The 18,248-nt window shown below is 38.9% G+C and overlaps 1 protein-coding gene across 1 annotated transcript in view; it reads right to left on the reverse strand.

The window, feature by feature from the left end:
- Positions 1 to 18,171, reverse strand: part of LOC106951915 (uncharacterized) — a 42,680-nt gene extending 24,509 nt beyond the window's left edge. Inside the window, exons 1-21 of the mRNA XM_015039694.1 lie at positions 18,086 to 18,171; positions 16,201 to 16,311; positions 15,722 to 15,878; positions 15,443 to 15,635; positions 14,842 to 14,913; positions 12,649 to 14,461; positions 12,484 to 12,573; positions 11,475 to 11,591; positions 10,720 to 10,876; positions 9,994 to 10,186; positions 9,791 to 9,862; positions 7,684 to 9,496; positions 7,048 to 7,110; positions 6,016 to 6,615; positions 5,864 to 5,940; positions 5,633 to 5,779; positions 4,130 to 4,290; positions 3,055 to 3,241; positions 2,469 to 2,663; positions 1,412 to 1,573; positions 679 to 887 (exon numbers count right to left, since the gene is read on the reverse strand). Coding sequence (XP_014895180.1) covers positions 679 to 887; positions 1,412 to 1,573; positions 2,469 to 2,663; positions 3,055 to 3,241; positions 4,130 to 4,290; positions 5,633 to 5,779; positions 5,864 to 5,940; positions 6,016 to 6,615; positions 7,048 to 7,110; positions 7,684 to 9,496; positions 9,791 to 9,862; positions 9,994 to 10,186; positions 10,720 to 10,876; positions 11,475 to 11,591; positions 12,484 to 12,573; positions 12,649 to 14,461; positions 14,842 to 14,913; positions 15,443 to 15,635; positions 15,722 to 15,878; positions 16,201 to 16,309 — 6,587 coding nt within the window. The 5' untranslated portion in view covers positions 16,310 to 16,311; positions 18,086 to 18,171. The remainder of the gene's footprint in view (positions 1 to 678; positions 888 to 1,411; positions 1,574 to 2,468; positions 2,664 to 3,054; positions 3,242 to 4,129; positions 4,291 to 5,632; positions 5,780 to 5,863; positions 5,941 to 6,015; positions 6,616 to 7,047; positions 7,111 to 7,683; positions 9,497 to 9,790; positions 9,863 to 9,993; positions 10,187 to 10,719; positions 10,877 to 11,474; positions 11,592 to 12,483; positions 12,574 to 12,648; positions 14,462 to 14,841; positions 14,914 to 15,442; positions 15,636 to 15,721; positions 15,879 to 16,200; positions 16,312 to 18,085) is intronic.
- Positions 18,172 to 18,248: the final 77 nt, after the last annotated feature.

Genomic DNA, 18,248 nt, shown 5'->3' on the forward strand with positions numbered 1-18,248 from the left:
TGACAGCAAACAGGAAGGAATCAACCTGACAGCAAACAGGAAGGAATCAACCTGAGGGCAAACAGGAAGGAATCAACCTGAGGGCAAACAGGAAGGAATTAACCTGAGGGCAAACAGGAAGGAATCAACCTGACGGTAAACAGGAAGGAATCAACCTGACAGCAAACAGGAAGGAATCAACCTGACAGCAAACAGGAAGGAATCAACCTGAGGGCTAACAGGAAGGAATCAACCTGAGGGCAAACAGGAAGGAATCAACCTGAGGGCAAACAGGAAGGAATCAACCTGAGGGTAACAAAGGGACGATTTATCTGCAGGTAAATGTTTATTTATATTAATCAGCAGTATTAGTAAACATAATTCATATTTCTGATGTGACTTTACTGTTGTCTTTGTTTTTCTGGTAACTAAAAGAAACTCAGCAGCTATAAATTATTCATTTTATAATGAGCAAATTCCTGGATGTATCATGAATAAAAAGAAATTAAAATGTCCAAACAACAGTAGTATTTTACTGTAAATTAGTACATGCCTTCAGATTAGGCATGTACTTTTTGAAGATAACATTTAAGCAGGTATTAAATATACTGTTCTTCATTTCTGTATTAAATTCTTTTTTATTGTTTTGATGAATATTTTAGCATAAATTTGAGAATAATTGAAGCATCCTGGACTTACTGGAAGCAGCTGTAACACTTCTTGGTGTCGAACTGGGCGTGGGGAAGCATTTTAGTGACGCACGCCTCCGAGCAGAACAGCTGCTTCACTTTCTTCAGGTGGTAAACTGCAGACGCTCGCTTCAGCTGCTTCCAGCAGCCGCAGCAGGCGCCGTCATCGCTAGCGATGATGAGTCTGGCCTTGTCGTCCGCCTCCACGGCCGCAGAACTCTGCTCCACATTCAGATTAAAGATGTTCACATTAAAGTCGTTAAACTGTTAAAACATTAAGAAGTAGCTGTCTCTGCATTCAATAAATATTTCTTTAAATTAAATAATATTGAACATCTTTTATTTTCTTGTGATTTTTTGCAATAAAAATCACTGATTTTGTGGAGCTAATTTTGAAATATTTGTATTTTTGTGTGGCGAAATTTGTAACTTTTTGTTAGGCAGAAATGCATTAGAAGTAGAAAATACTGCCACCTGCTGGTGGGAGCTAGAATCACTTTGCATAAAATTAGCCAATTATGCATTAGTGGTAATAATTGCTGCGATCTGTTGATTTTGACCGATTGATGTCATTTGGTAGTAATTAGATTAAATGCTTTAATCTGACTGATAAAAAAAATAATATTTCACAATTATGTGTCTCTGTGGAGTCCAGAGGGCCGCATGAGAAGCTGTGACGGGCTGGATTTGGCCCCCGCGCCTTGGGTTTGACACGCGTTTTAACTGTACAGGAATCTACTCACGGTTCTGATGTTCTGGTCCTCAGCAGGCAGCGACTTGAAGGACATCACGCAGTAGTGAGAGCAGAAGAGATCCACGGCGTTCTCCTTGTTTTTGTGGCAGACCATGTCTGACGGGAGCTGAGCAGCTCGACACATGAGACACTCCTGGGCCGACATGACGTTCTGCAGAACCACAGAGCGCAGGACTGAACGACGCTCAGACAGGAACGACGACAGGAACGACGTTCAGACAGGAACGACGCTCAGACAGGAACGACGTTCAAACCGGAACGACGTTCAAACTGGAACGACGCTCAGACAGGAACATGCAGCAGCTAAAGTCAATTTTTGATTTTTGAAGATTTCATTCTTGGGAAATCTGGATTTTTTTCCACCAATGAACTGCCTGAGACTCAGGGCGGCCATTTTTTTTGTAGAATTGACTTGACTGTCAAGTCAAGTCAACCTAAGATTTGTTTTCTTTTAATTATGAGCATAAAGTCATAATATAATGATAAAGTATTAATTTTATGAGAATTCAAGCATGTAAAATAGCTAAATTTAAAGGGATCAATGTTAGCATCTTGTGGAGTTATACTTTGGTGTAAGTCTTACAGATACTTTATAGAAATATTTAATCAGGATCAAATTATAATTTTAAAACTATCATGTAAGCAACTGAGTCAATTTCAAAGAAAGAACAACACAAACTGAGCCCTTCAGGTCAAAACCTGATAAATCCAGAAGCTTTTTTCTCTTCATTGTAAAACGTTCTTCTGGTACAAATACATTTTTTGGCTAATATTATCAATATATTCTTGTAAATAAACAAAGATTATCATGGCCTGATCCTAAGAATACATCGTACAGCTAACATAAGGCACGATTGAAATAAAGACCACTTTTTGAAAATATTTTCTGTCATTTGTAATTTATATTTTGCGAAAAGAAAGCAATAAAAAACTGATTAAAATCAGAAATCAGATCTGATATGAAAAAAATTGGAGATTTAATTTTCAAGCCATAATCACCCGGCTGAATTAAATCTCAGATATAATGCCTGCTGAACCCTCTTCACCTTTTTAAACTCCTCCAGACAGTCCGGACCACAGATGGTCTTTGAGCCGTCCTCCAGCCTCAGCTGAAGCGGCTTCTTCCTGCAGGACTGGCTGCAGTTCTCACAGATCCCCAGCTTCTCCCTGCAGAATGCGTCCAGGCAGACGACGCTGCAGAACCGGTGCAGGCGCTCATCCACCTTCAACTCCAGCTCGCTCTAAACCCACAGAGCAAAAGCTTCCACTGAGCAGAAAACACTCAGATCCCCAGCGGCGTGTTTGGGCCGCCGGAGTCAGAAAAAATATACCAAAAATCTCAGACATTTTCACATTAATCTCAGAAATGTTCTCGAAAAACAAGGACATTTCTGAATTTGAAAAGTTGAAAATTTGGAAGAAAAAACATTTTTGACTTGAAAATGAGAAATTTCCAAGATTTGTAGAAAAGCTCTGAGTTTATTCTAGCAAATTTTAAACTTTTAAAACACAGAAATTTCCTTGTTTTTTCTAGGAAATTTCAGAGATTTTTGGCAGAAATGAGCTCCTCCTCATTTTTTCTACCTACAATGGCTCTAATGTGAAACAGCCAATCAGAAACGCTCCTCCTACCACGCAGGTTTTGCTGCAGGCGCTGCAGAGCGATGACAGCGTCTGGGTGGATGTGGTGGTGAACTTCCTCTGGAGAGAAGGAGAGCTGGATCTGAAGGAGCACAAGCAGGCGGTGCTGCAGAAATCTCTCACGGTTCCTTTAAGGTCCACGGCGGCCATGATGAGCTCCAGCGGCTGCAGGTTCTCCCTGAAAGGAGAGGCGATTATTAAAAACACAAAGCTTACAGAAAACATCTCAGAGGAGCAGAAACATAAATCACTCAGAAATCATTTCTGGGTCAAAATAATCAGAAAGAAATTCAATATTTGACTGAAGATAAGAGAGATTAAAGTTTAGTTTTATTAAATGTTACTAGAAACGTACCAGCCAATCCTGGTAGGCAGCAAATACAGAAAAAACCTAAACTTTAATTTTAGTTTTATTGTAAGCAAAATATTAAAAAAACATCTTTTTTGGAAAAATACTGCCTTAGAATTAAATCAAAGGCAGGTGACCTTGATCTATATTTTTTAAAGTTGATCAGAGTTTCCCGTAACTTTTTCTTGATTTTCTGTTTTCATATGAGTGGGAAAAACAAGAGAACATGTCATGCATGTACGGCAGATGCGGCTTGATCTTAAGAAATCAAGAAATGGCAACAAGAAAACTGATCTGGACCTACATATACAGAGGGAAAACCTTTCTTCTGTCTTACCATCACAAACGCTTAATCTAAACTCTACTAGGACTTTGAATGGATCGTTGAGCTTTTTAACGACAAACTCTCAGGTGGTTCTGCTGTGAAACAAAGGGTGAAAACACGGAAAAGAAAAAAGTGGAAGATCTATGATTTTATATAAAAACCTGCAGAACACGGAAAATCATGTCTTTCAGCAGGATAAACTTTAAAAACTAAATCAACCTCCTTCCATGTTTCCAGATCTGAATCCGACAGAAAAACTCAACCAAGCAGCTCTTTGTGAAAGACTTTTTCCTGCAGATTGTTGGCTTCAGTTTATTCCAGACTAAGTCGTTTAAATGTTGTGGAAGGAAAGAATCAGTTCAGAGCTGCAGCTGCTGGGTGTTCGGACTAACCTGAAGCAGTAGTAGCAGGTCCTCTGAGCTGCTCTGCTGGGAAGAAACATCTCAAACAGGCAGTCTTTGGAGCAGAAGACGTCTGTGAAGCCTTTCTTCTGGTACGCCGTTTGTCCCTTCGTTATGATCCTCCGACAGTGGGAGCAGTTCATCTTCACAGCCTGAAAACCAAACAAGAGCAAAGATTTCATTCATGTCTTGATGCAGCGCCTTCCTGTTCAGTTCAGACTGACAGCAGTTTTTCTTCTAAACAAGTCAAGTTTTACTATTTCACACATTTAATGCTTACTTTGAAATTAAATGTTTAGTTTGGAAAATACTTCGTAAATAAATATTCAGTTCTTAATTAAACATTTAGTTCAGAGCTAAACGTTTAGTTTGTTGCTTTGACATTTATAAATGTGTGAACATGGTGAACATTTCTGTTACAGACTAAATAAACCAAAACGTCGCTGTTCATTTCTTACTGTGTAACTTTCCCTTTTTTTATCAATTGTTTTTATTTTAGTTGTTTTACATCCACAAAAACAAGTTCAAACAGCATAATTACAATAAGTGGAATAAGACAGAAATAGAAAAATGTGTCTTCATACTGAGCTACTCCTGAAATCCTCTCGTGACAAATTCCTTTATTTCACACAATCTTAATGAGAACTAGCAAGTTTGATTAACTATTTGGGCCCCTAGCTCTGTTTCTTCTCCATCTGAGAAGCTTTAACTCGCCTCTCAGTGCGGGACAGAGAAAGGCAGTCACATGTCGGTTCATCCGGCAGACAGCGAGCCGCAGCAGCGCAGCTTCCTACTGCAGGCAGCGGAGCAGCAGGAGGCGGCGCTGCCTTTAGCTGTAATCAGGGATCCTTTCAATTAGCTCCGTTTATTATGTTCCGAAAGCACAATTGTGATCGGTGTAATAATTTGTGCAGCAATCGAAAATGAGCACATACCCGATCATTATTCCTTGCCGTTGTTGGGAGAAAAAAAAAGTCAGACTGAACTTATCGGACCACCTTTCTGCTCCGCTGCGGATCAAGAAGTCTGGGATGATGTCTTGTTTTTTGTTCTCATAATTCTGCATAATTCACCATGCCAATATTTGCATGAATATATAAAGCCTGTTGCTGTTAAGTATTTTCGCTTACGTGTCTATCACGTTCCCGTGACAACTTTATGTTGACTTTTATCATGTTGATCTCAACATTGAAACAATATGAACTCATATAACCCTGGGTTATACGAGTAAAGTTATAGTTATCAACCTTATCAGCCAGGTGTCCCATGAAAACCAGTTCGATGTGAACACTGTTTCCACCAGGCAGTTTACTGTGCGACACCAAGTACGCGGTCATAAAACTCTATCCCTGCGCAGACATGTCCGGCGGACGTCCGTGGACTGAAGTACGCCCAAGTATATTGGGGCCTTTAACGCTCCCCACTCCGCTCTGCCTCCAATCCTCTGCGCTGAAATTATTAGTTTACTTTTTCCTGCACACTGAGTAGTCTCACCTTTGTGGCTCTCTGTTTGTTGGTTTCCTCTGTGGACGTGGAAGTGGATTGACGCTTGTCTTCAGCAACCGGTGGCGGCTGACCTTTGACCGACTGATTCTCACTCAGAGGAAACCCTGAAACCCGGACAGGAATCTGCAAGTTCTCCTACGTAAAACAAAACAAAGATGGCTGTAAGGAAATCTAAAGTTGAAACGTTGCACTTTGAAAAAAAGCATAAAATAAACTCACAATGTTCAGTTTGCGGATCAAAATCTTTATTTCTTTCATGCTTCTCATTGCTGCCTCAAAGTTGCTGCGTTTCTCTTCTGCAAATGATGCAAAATTAAATGAAATTAAACGTCAGAACTGAAACATGACAGGAACACTCCAGCAGGTCCTACCTGTGCGTACAGGAGAAGATCCTCCACTTTCTGCTCCCATCCAGCCATCCTGTTCATCATCATCATCTTCTCCATTTGCCTCTTCGTTCTGTCCCATCGTCTCGACTTCTTCTGTTTTATCCTGAACGCCAGCGTTTGCTTCAGAGTCATCAGCTTTATTCCCCTCTTTTCTGACATCATCATCGTCGTTCTTTTGTCCCATCGTATCTTCAGAGGAGTTGTCCCTCCGAGTCTCACTCATCTCCTCTTCTTCAGTTTTATCCTGACAGCTGACGTTCGCCTCAGTGTCATCAGCCTTACTTCCTTCTTTTCTAACATCATCATCGTCGTCGTCGTCATCTATGTCGATGTCAATATTAAAATCTACATTCATGTCTTCGTCGTCGTCGCTAAAATAAATCTCACTCTCGTTCTGTTTGCTAGGAGCTGCAGTGGTTTGATTATTGGTCTGCGTCTCGCTGCTCTGCTCTGGTTCTTTCTCCGCTTCGTTTTTCTCATGAGTCGCTTCAGTCTGATCCTCCTCGTCTTCCTGCTTCTTTTTGTCTCGACTCCTCTTGGAAGAACCTTTGCCTTTCTTCTTTGTTGATGAGGGAGAACCACCTGGAAGAAAGAAACTTCAGCTATAGGAAAAGGAGGCTGCATCAGTTCTGGAGCTCAGAGTGTTTGGAGCAAATCTGAGCTTAATTTGATTTTGTGGTTGAAGTTCTGCACTTTTTCAGCAATATGGGCTGTGAGAAGTCTCCAAAGGTTTGCTTTTTTCATGAAAGCAAAAAGCTGCAAAACAAGGCTGGAGTTTAGTAAAGACCAACAAACATGGATTAAAAGGAAAGCTGCTATTATGGATGCCTAGGATTATCAACAGAAAGCCAAAAGGTAAATCCTTCCGTGTTTTGCTGCAGGTTAAGAGGTTAACCACTTTCCTTCTAAAAAAGTGCAGGCTATACAACTGCTTAACAACGTATAGGAGGATGTTTAATGTGCCTGCAACAATAAGAGAAAGAAAAACCTGCAGTTGAATGTTGTGTTACCCACCGTCCCCCTGACGAGAAGCTTTAGTGGCTCTCCTGCTGTACTCCATCACCGCCGGCAGCTCATCTTGCAGAAAAACATCAACGTTACAGTTTTAATCCCGACATCCAAATATTTCAAGCATTTTCTGAAATTTTAAGAGTAAATAAACGCCAAATCAACTTTTGTTTTGCAGTTAAACTGTACAAGGCTGCTATCTTTATGTTACTATTCAAATGTTGACATTTTTGTGTAAATTTGTTTAACACTGCAATATTTGGCCTTAAACATCTCAGTGCTGCCCTCATCCCCATACTTGGCCCTGCCCCTTTGTGTCTCTAGGCTCCGCCTCAATTTGGGGGCGTGGCTATTCTTTCACAGGGTCTTAGTTACACTTTAAGCCTCTTGAATCTCTTCAAGTTCATTTTTTGTGTTGTATTTAAGCAATGAGAATTGATTTATATTTTATAATCAAGTATTGGTTTACCTGGTTCTAAAGCTAGAATAACTGACATCATCTTTGTAATAAGAAAGTCATTTAAGCAACCTCCAAGTAACCTGGATGTCTGTTGTAATCAAGCAAAAACTTCCTCTTCAGTAAGCAAAGAGCATTATCTTTACTATCATTCTACTTACATTGGTAGGTGGGAGGACACATACCTGGAATTTCGATTTCCTCCATAGATTTTCCTTGAAACATGGCCGGACATTCGGTCTCCACAGCCGACAGCATCACCAAGATTTTTGCGATGTCTCCAACCGCCTCCGGGTTCTGGTAGAACTCGCTCTCGGTTTGAACATCACACCCCAGCAGTGTGGCTAACTGGCTGAGCTCCTCATTATTCAGGATGAGAATGCGGAAAATTCTTGCCGTGTGTATACGGAATAACGAACACGTTAGGTTCTTCTCACCTTTGGCACCACACAAACTCACAAACATGGAGATGATCCGCTGCCAGTTGTAGATGTTCATGGACAATTTATCCGGCCATCCAAAGAGATAGGGGTTACCATCGGGCAATCCACATTGTTTTCTCTTCTCCACCAGCAACGTGATTGCAGAGAGCAGCTCTGAGGTCAGACTGAGAACTACATTTTGGTTCTTTTGGTTAACGATGTTGATCTTAACGAGCCGTTTGGAGAGAACTTTGTCAAGCAGCGACTCCTTGGTGTCAGCATTTTCCTGGGGTTGAGATTCACTCCACTGCAGGAACGACTCCAGGGTCACATACAAGATGTCAGTAAAGTTTCTGCTCAGTATGCCCACATATGCAAAGATCCCTTTGAGGAGAGCAGTGTAGACTGGCGGGCTTTGAAACTTGGTCAGAATTGAGACTGCAGAGCTCACCGAATTGTGGATGTACTTGAACAGCAGCTGAACGTCCTGGATGAAGGGTAAAGTTGGTGCTCCCTGTACTGCCTGTCGAATTGGTACGTTTGAAGCCCATTCCTTCTCACACAGCTTCAGAAACTCCTTCGCCTCCTCTATCGTCTCGCTATCTGCTCTGTTGCTCAGAGCTACAGCATATTTTATATCAGCCACTTTCTTAAGTGAGTATCCGATTGCTGTTGAAAGTGGTTTGGCGTTGATGTTTTTTCTCATGGTTGAAACTTTCCTCACTGCTTCAATAACAACATTAAAGTTCTGGGGTTTTAAAGCCTCCTCAATGCTCATTATAGACTTTTCTTTCAAGGTTGCGAGCAGTTTTCCCATTTGTCTCAGTTTCCGACTGATTTCGTAGTCTTTGCTCTTGCCATCCTTCATGTAGTACAAACAGCGAGCTAGCCGCAAAAGGTAAGGATCCTTTAAAACTAAGGAGGCAGCTTCATCTTCTTTCAGTTTTTTTAGAATCTTCCTCACGCCCGACGACCTGTTTTCAGGTTCTGTTAGCCCAGATGCAACTAATGCCAAAATCCCTGACTTGCCTTCTAGAGGGGATGAGATCCTCATAGGACATCTCAGAAGATGCCTCCATAAATTCTTTCGAATAAACAAGACCTTACAGTAAATGCAGGTAGCAGTGTTCTTGATAGAGGACATGTTTGTTTTTCGCCTCACTTTAAGTTTTCCTTTTCGAGTTCTCAGCACCTCCTGGTTGTGGTTGTAGTTCCCCCTGTTCCGCAGCTTTTGAAGCAGTTTCTTTCGCTCCTTACTGTTGCGTCTCATCCTAAATGCCTCAGCGATCTCAGGCTCTTCCGCTCTGTGGGTTAAGAGGTGACGGGAGATTTTTGTCTGAGGTCTTCCGCAAACATAACAGTAGTTCTTCCTTGTCAAGGAAGTAGCTTTGGTTGGCATGTCGGAGTCCCAGTCGTCAGAGCTGGAGCGAGACCCGTCTCCCTCTACGGTGGGCGAAGCCCCTTCAGGCAGTTCGAACTCTGAGAAACTGTCATCGCTGTCTGGTTGTTCGTTGCAGACGTATTCATCTCCGGAGGATTCAGCAGAGCTGGAGGATTCTGCTGCAGAGTCCTCAAGCTGGAATGAATTTTAAACAAGCAAATTTAAATCTTAAAACATTGTTGGATGTGTTTTTCCAACAAACTCATGTTTTAAATGTGAAGAAAGATTCAGTTACAAAGTCATGGGAAAATGATCAGTGACAAACTACTGCATCCTAGGTGCACAAAGGAGCATCAAAGCCGATTCTTCCTCCCAGCAGCTGTTAGAACTTTATAACCATGAGATTTTTACATTTATGGTAAATACTCTGTTAGTGATTTTTTTTTTTTTTTTGCATAAATATTCATGTATGTCTTGTACAAAACATACTTTTTCATGGATGGGGAAAGCCGGATCCTTTTCCAAGTCTTTTTCAGGAATATTTACATCCTCGTTAGTATCCTGTCAAAACACAGATGACCAAAATGCACAAAGTAATTTAACAACTTTTTTTTTTTCAGAAGAGATGAGCAATAAACCAGAAAACATACAGGAACGAGATCCGTATGTGTCACTGTAAAATGTGAATCTACCTGTGGGCGCCACGAATACAAAGACCCCCCGTAGTCGAAGGTTATCTCCTCACCAGCTGATATTTTTTTCAGTGCAAACAGACACAGGTGTGGTTTCTCCTCATAGGTAATTTTCACTACATTGCAGTTTGGATCAAGGTGGTCATCGTTTACAAGCCGACCCAAACTCCCATCATCAGCTGAAGCGTCAACACTGAGAAACAGTTAAACCAACAGGATTAGTTTCAGTTGCCACTTTGTCAACAACTTCTAATCCTATTTTACATTTTCTGTTCTCGTATAATTGGGCTGTGGAATATTTCCCATTTCTTCTGATATTCTAGTCAAACTCACAGAGCTCCAGCGGTAATGGAGTGAGAGCAGCCTGGACTGGAAAAGGGTTAGTTTGTAATCTGTAGTTCTTGTTCAGATCACCTCAACCCACCTGGGTTTCCTGAGGTTCACTAGAGGTCAAAGGTACTGTGGTGATTTCCAGTCACCTCTCTAAGTCATAATTTGGCTGAAGGCCACCAGTGAACGATGACCAAGATAAGTTTACATGTGGGTCATTTAAGATTTAACCTCAGCAAAAGCACTCTGGTTTATTATTTTCAGAGTTAATTTGCTCTGTTTGGTGTTTGATAAAATTATTTGTGTTTTCATGACTAACAAAAAAAAACATTCTTGGAAAGAAGGCAGTTTTTCAGCCTAAAGCTGTTTTTAGCTGTGGAAAAGCAGAAAACTCACCACCAGTTTGATCCTTTCCATGAAAAGCTAAACACATAATTGTTTAACGAATCTCCAGGTTGCTTCTCAGAGCTTTCTTGGCAAGTAGAGATCCTCCCACGAAACTCAACAACAAAAGAAGACGGCTCAATGGATTCCTTGGTGAAAACACCTCTCCCTGGAAAAACAGGAAAATATTTTAACAGTGGTGGGCGCTGCTAACTACAAAGTTAGTTGTGTTAACCCTAAAGAACTAGTACCGTAATAAAAATTTGTTCTGCTATTGCTAATGCTAAAGAACCATTTATTTAGTAAAAACTACTGCTAATACACTAAATATTTGATAGCATCCAATGCCATTGATGAGTTGAAACAGTGTAATGGCCTCAACAGAACAAAACAGTCAACTTCAAAATAAGAGCATGAACTGTTAAGAACAGTTTTATCTACTGTAGATAAAACTTCAGCACAGATGTCGAACTTTATTCAACTGAAAGTTTACAAAACAGGTTAGTAAACTGAGGCTTTAAAAAATGCCAATTCAACATTTTTAGAATTTTCCAGAAAAATTACTTTAAGGGAATCTAAGTGTGGTAAACCTTTTCAAAGTTAGCAAAAACACTACAGCACTCAATGAAAGATTAGCTCCATTATTTGCGCATTAGCGGAGATGTGCCAACACCTTAATGCGGTTTTAATAGGTTTGTCTCATCAGGTGCAATTGATTGAATCTCAGATTTATCTAAAAAAAGAATGTGATTATTCTTTATGACAACCTTTAGCAGAGTCTATGAACTTCTCCTGAAGGAAGGGTTTGTCTCGTTGAGCCTTTATGTGCTCCAAAGCATCCTGAACAGCCGGAGTCAGCTGTCCACCGAGCTGCTCTGCAACATCTGCAAACATCAGCATGTCAGGCACATTAAAGTTTCGCTCCTGTAAATCTGGTGGTTATAATGACTGTTATGAACCTCAACACAGATACATTTTATTTTCTTCAGATATTATTCCAACATTATCGCTCAGTGATGTAAAATAATCATTGATAAATAGATCATGAAAGTAAAGCATGATCTTTGATATCAAAATGATCTGAAACATGTCCCTGAACACAGTCAATTCATTTAAGTTGCTGAATGATTTTGTTTGTAACAGTTGTGATCACCACAGCTTATTGAAAGCTAAAGTCAGACAAAAGAAAAATACATATTTCACTTGCTAAATATCAGTAAAGAAAATTGTGCTGCCTTTTGTACGTTACAATAGATAACACATTTAGTAAACCACCCACAACTCCCTCTGATAACTGTTTTGTGGCAATGTTTTAGTTACCTTGAGGAATAAACACATGAAGCAGATAAATCCAAGATGGCCGAATACAATGCAGAAGTATTCATAAGTTAAGCTGATATAAACTTTAAAACATTGTTACTTTGTACAAGATTTGTCCATAAGTATAAATAATGTCAAAAATAACAATTGTCTCTTTGTTTTGTGTAACAATGGTATGATGTTTTGCACATTTAAGTTAGTTAACTTGCAGTAAGCGTGCTTTGGGCAAATTTGCAGTGTTACTTAGCTAATAGCTAATGCCATCCCCTGTATATTTCAGTTTTATGATTCTCAAAAGAGAAAGCCAGTGGTCATTCTTCAATAAATCAGCAAAAGAAGAAGGATAAGTCTGTTTGGAGCATCGTTATCTAGATGTCTAGAAGATGAAAACTAGAAAACTCAAGGTGAGTGCAGCATAAGTACCATAAATGTAAAGAAGAATATTTTATAATATACCACATTGTTGAAGTGGAGAACCCGACTCTTCATTGGACTTTTCCACATCTTCTCCACCACTGCTCTGCCCCCCATCTGACTCCAGCTCATCTTCAACAGAAAGTACATTTCACCACTTGTTCTTCATTTACAAGCTGACCGATGAGCGTCACAAAGGAAACTCACCATCGATCTCAACCTCCCCCAGAGACTTTCCTTTGAATCTGTCCAGAGTTCCTTTCTCCACTGCCAGAAGGAGTTTAGAGATTTTAGCAAGTTCAACGGCCGCCTCTGGGGACTGGTAATATTCCTTGTTGGTGTGGATCTCATGGCCAACCAGTTCTCTAAGGTGTTCAAGCTCGTCGTTCTCCATCAGAATCTGGAATATTCTTGCCATGTGCTTGCAGAGATGGGCAGCCCTGAGATTCTCAGGGTTCTCTGCGTGACACAGGCTTGAGAAAGACTTGATACAGTGAGATCCATGGTAGTGGCTTGTGACAGAAGAGTCTGGTTTTGCAAACAAGAAAGGATTGTCCTCATGGACACCACAGGCTAGCCTCTTGCTGATCAGCAAAGTTATGGTGCTGGTGAGTTCAGAGGTCAGTAGAATGGCAAAGTTCAGGCCACTCTTGCTCAGAATATTTATCTTGATGAAGTGCTTGGACAACACCGTGGTGGTGTCGGCCCTCTCCTCAAAAGACTTCAGTGTCATTTCTGAAACCTCAGTTGTACATTTGCTCAAAACTGAAATCTGTGTAAGTGTGACCCTGGAAAGTACATTGAAGACTTGAGGATCGTCAGAGGTCTTCAAGCTTTCAGTGGCAGAAGCTGATAATCTTTCCAGGTAGGAATGGAAAGCTTGTACATCACGTGTGAAAGGTATTGTAGCTGGACAGCTAACTTTTTGTCCTTTCACTGATGAAAAGGTGGTGTCCAACACAAGTCCACCCCACTCTTTCTCGCACATTTCTAGGAATATTTTAGCAGAACTCCTAATTGTTTCACTGGTATTTTCCCCATTAAGAATGATTTTGGCAATCCTCTTCAGTGAATTTCCCAAATTGAAAGCAAGTCCTCGCTTGCTGTAAGTCTGCATTACGGGATCAAAACCCACAATGTTTTTCACTGAATTGACAATGCAGGAGAATTTCTTGGATTGTATCGCATCTTCAAAGCTTAATATTCTCTTTTTATTCAGATCCAACAAGAGTGTCCCTACTTCCTTCAGCTTCTCCTGGACAGAATGCTCCTTGCTTGGGTCGTTTCTGTACTTCTTGCATAAACTCTTTGCCAGCTGGATTAGAAGGTGATCATTTTGAATCACAAGTCCGACTTCGTCTTGTCCCATCCCTGAAAGTATCTTCTTCACATCAGGAGGGACACTGTGCACTGACTCCAACTCCTCAGTGTCATTTATGACACTTTTATTTACAGAAATTGCAGTTTTTATACAGTTGGATACATGATGACACATTTCTGATCGTGTCATCATGGCTTTACAATACGGACAGTACATATAGCTTGTTGAACTCATGTTGCCAGATTTTGGTCGCCTTTTTACTTTCAATTCTCCAGTGTTGCTCCTCTGCACTTCCTGATTGTGATCAAAGTTTCCTCTGTTTCTTAATATGTTAAGCAGCCTTTTGCGTTCGGTTGAGTTTGGAGGAAATGAAAATGCCTCTGCGATTTCAGGTTCTTCCTTAGCGTGCTTTTTGAGATGGCGAGAAATTTTGTGTATCCCTTTTCTGCAAACAAAGCAGTGGTTTTTGGAAGTGAAAAATTTGTCTTTTGTGGGAGACACTTTCATGCGTTTTTGTTTGGGTTTGGAGGTTTCATAATCCTTTTTGGACTTGTGTTCATCAGAAGAGTCCTCCTCTGATGGCTCCATGAAAGAGCTGGTAAGGTCCGGAGAAGATTCCCGCGCAGCCGAACTTGGTCCAGGTTGTTCATCGTCATTGTCAGAAGATTCGTCACGGTAGGAAATTTCTAACTTTTTTGACTAGAACCAAAATAGAGATATATATAAATAATCCTTTGTCAGTGTTTCCATCTTTAAATTACACTTTTTCAATCTCATTTTCAATTTTCAATCTTACTGAATTTCAAATTTAAAATATAGATTTGAAACATTTCTACAGCAAATAGGCTTAAGATAAACATAGACTAAGTTTTCAGATAAACCATTTCAGACTGATAATATGATAAAAAAAAAACATTGTTTAAAACTTTCCAAATATATAAGATTTAAGCATTTAGGATGTTTGTTTATCTTTGGACAGAACTAGAGGGGCATAAGACAAATATGCATAACTTAACTCTAAAATTTAACGTGAAATGCAAAATAATCAAGATTTAAGATTTATTTCATTCTTCACAAACCCTTTTAGGCCGTGGTGTTGATGAGGAAGGAGAGCCGTCTCTTTTTAAAGAAGTCAACCCAGAGTAAAATTCCTGCAAATGCAATGAGAAACATTATATATAAAATGTAATAAAATAGCATTGTTCCTTTCGACAAAAACATTATATAACAGTAATTTTCAACTTTTAAAAATTACACAGTTTAAAACACAGGCAGGAAAAACAATGCACAGCAATAAAAAAAGTTAAAAAGTCAAAATGGTTTAAAGCAGCCGTATGATACCAACATTAAAGTCTTTCAGAAAGAATTTAATATGAGATGCAAAATAACAAGAATATTTTTGTCTGTGCATTTACAGTCACATAACCTTAAAAAATATAAGTGTAGTTATGAGTTCTGATTTTCTAACACATTTGTTATCAAAGTGGAGATCAACTGAACATTGTTGATCTTCATAGGCACAGAGCTCCATTCATATTCCTTGCGAGAATGTTAATAGATTTAAACTAATGAGACAAAGTTTGGCATACCTCAAATAGACAAACCATAAAGCATCTAGCTGATTGTAATTTTTATTAAAAAAAAGAGGCAAAAATACTGCTTTAACTGTTGTGAACCTACCTTTGAACGCCACTCATAACTGGACTCTCCATAGCAATATGTTATTTCCTCGCCTGGAGAGATTTTCTCTACTGCAAACAGGCACAAGTGTGGCTTCCCTTCACAAACAACCTTCCTCATTTCACAGTTTGGACTTATGTGATTATCATTCACAAGTCGGCCAAGTGTGTCGTCTTCTTTTGAAGCATCAATGCTGCCAGAGAACCACCATCATATCATAACTGTGTTCCTTCAGGACAATGATTTCCAACTTTTCAAATCAAATGAAAGTTAACTTACCACCATTGCTCTCCTTTCCATGAAAATTCAAAAACAAAACCATTCAAAGCATCGCCACCTCTCTCCTCAGATCTGATGCCTCTTGAGAATTTATTCCCGCGATATTCCACAACAAACATAGACGGCTTGATGGTTTTCTTAGTGAACACACCTCTTCCTAGAAAATATATCATCAACTCAAGCCACAATGTGTTGATTTGAGTTTTTCAGAGTCCATAATTTCAATAACTAAATTCAGACCAAGATTCTTCATTTAAAAAATAAAATTACAAAAATCCTGAATTTGTGATTTCACGATAAATTTCAGAATATTATATATAAAATTACATTTACATTAGATTAAGACAAAGAACATTTGATTAACTGACAGTCAGCGGTTATTTGTTTGTATTTAAATAACACTGTGGCCCAAGTTCAGAATATTCTGTGTATGTGGGTAAAGACTGACCTAAATAATAAGTAAGAAATGCACCTCCTACCTTTAAAAGAGTCAATGAACCTTTCCTCCAGGAAGGGTTTGTCTTTACAAGCGACAATGTGCTCCAAGGCATCTTGCACGGGGGTCTGTTTCCCTCTCTGCTCTTTCATGACTGTTTAAAAATAAGATTTATGGGTTGTTTTTTTATGTTGGGAACTGGAGATTTATTAACATTATACTGAGCGGTTTCATACAATCATAAAAGAATGGAAACAAACAAATTGATAATTTTTTTAAATGTATGTCTTGGTGTCAGTAATAAGTATTTAATAGCAGGTATTTTCTAATAATCTGTCTGACTGTTTTCCTCATAATGCTTTCTACATTTTCAACAGTGACAGGTCTAAATATGACTTTAGCAAGTTCAAGCATATGTGCTTGAAAAGAAATACATTATACTGAAATACACAGCAAATAACAATTTGGGCTAATGTATACATTTGAAGTACTTTGATGCAAGAAAAAGTATGAATGCAGATCAATTTTAATGTAAATAAGGTACTTGATTTGCAATTGATAGAGTAGGTATATATAGTTGTAAGTGGCTGCATCACAAGGGGAACAACAGTGTTATCAAGATTTACCTGACAGCGACCTGAAAAAGTGAGTGATGTCTGCACACAGTTTGTCTCAGGAAACACCAGAAAGCATTAATTTAAAAGTTTTATAGGGTCCCAATGTGGGTTTGCATGAAACCATGTGTTGGTCCCCTAATATACACAGTGTGATCTGCATCACATTGATTTAATCATTGGTAATAAGTATGTTAACTAATGTAATGATGCAAGAGTCGTATGGGCAGACAAAAATATTCATCTGACAGCATTAGAAATACTTTTAAACAACCGCATACGATGTACATCTTAAAAATAAAGGCAGCTACAGTATTTTAAAAGCTGAAAATCAGTGGTAATTTAAATAAATTCAAACCAATAAAAATTTGGGACATAATAAAAAAATGTTTTGAATCTCATTCTTATATTCTTCTTTCTTATTCAATACAATAATCAGACTTGAATTCCCAAATGATTTTAAAAGAAATCTAGTTTTCTTAAATGAAAACCTGAACCTCTCTATACTAATTATATAAGGTATATAAGCCCATTATTGGAATACAAGTATAATAGATTAACAAACAACCAGGCTAATTAAAAATTAAGTCAATTTTGAGGCAAATAAAAGCCACGTTGGTCACATCAACACTAGAACAATGAGCGCTCAGGTCAACAGGACTAATCAACAAAGAAATTATATAATTATAATAGCATCAATATGTGTATATTTATATTAAACTGGACTACTCAAAAGTGCAACTTGCATTTTTGAGTAGATTGTAAGTACAATCTGTTCAATAATTTGATAAAAGAATAATCTAATCTAACAATCACATAAAACCAAAATTAAACCACTCCTTTTTGGTGCTTTTTGGCCAATTACTCTATATTTAACAAGTCTCATCATAAATATTGTGTATATTTTGCACATAAAGTCATAATTTTTAACAGGCCACTTAAATATGCCAGATGAAATGGTGCAATAAGTAAACATATTCCACCTCTATGCAACAGGGTACAGACAAATGCAGATAGATAATGATGACCTCAAATAAAAGTTTTATTTGGAGTGGAATACTGATAGTTTAAATAGAAATACAACCAGTGTCACTTTAGCAATGCTTCTCTAATTGGCTACCATGCTTACTGCTGCAGAAAGCTCAAGCACTACGTCTGGTTCACTTTGAGTTGCTCCCAAACCTGATTAGTTAGCATGCTAACCACAACAAATTCAAACTAGTTTGTTTTCTTAAATTATGTCCTCCATTTCTTGTTTTGATAAACAGCATTGGAGCCAGCTGGGACATAAGTTTCACCATGAGCAACGCTTACCTTCGTTTTAGTGTCAGAATAGCCTTCTTTAGTATAAAGAAACCGTAGCAGTCATTTTTATTCTCATTCCAGTCTTGAATGACCACGTGACCGAAGTAAATAACTAGTCAACGCGGACGACGGAAAATTTGACCAATCATTTACTGTAACGTCACTAGCTTAG

The sequence above is a fragment of the Poecilia latipinna genome, unplaced genomic scaffold (assembly GCF_001443285.1).
Source record: "Poecilia latipinna isolate Pla-1442-1.1 unplaced genomic scaffold, P_latipinna-1.0 Scaffold480, whole genome shotgun sequence".
Taxonomy (NCBI): Eukaryota; Metazoa; Chordata; class Actinopteri; order Cyprinodontiformes; family Poeciliidae; genus Poecilia; species Poecilia latipinna.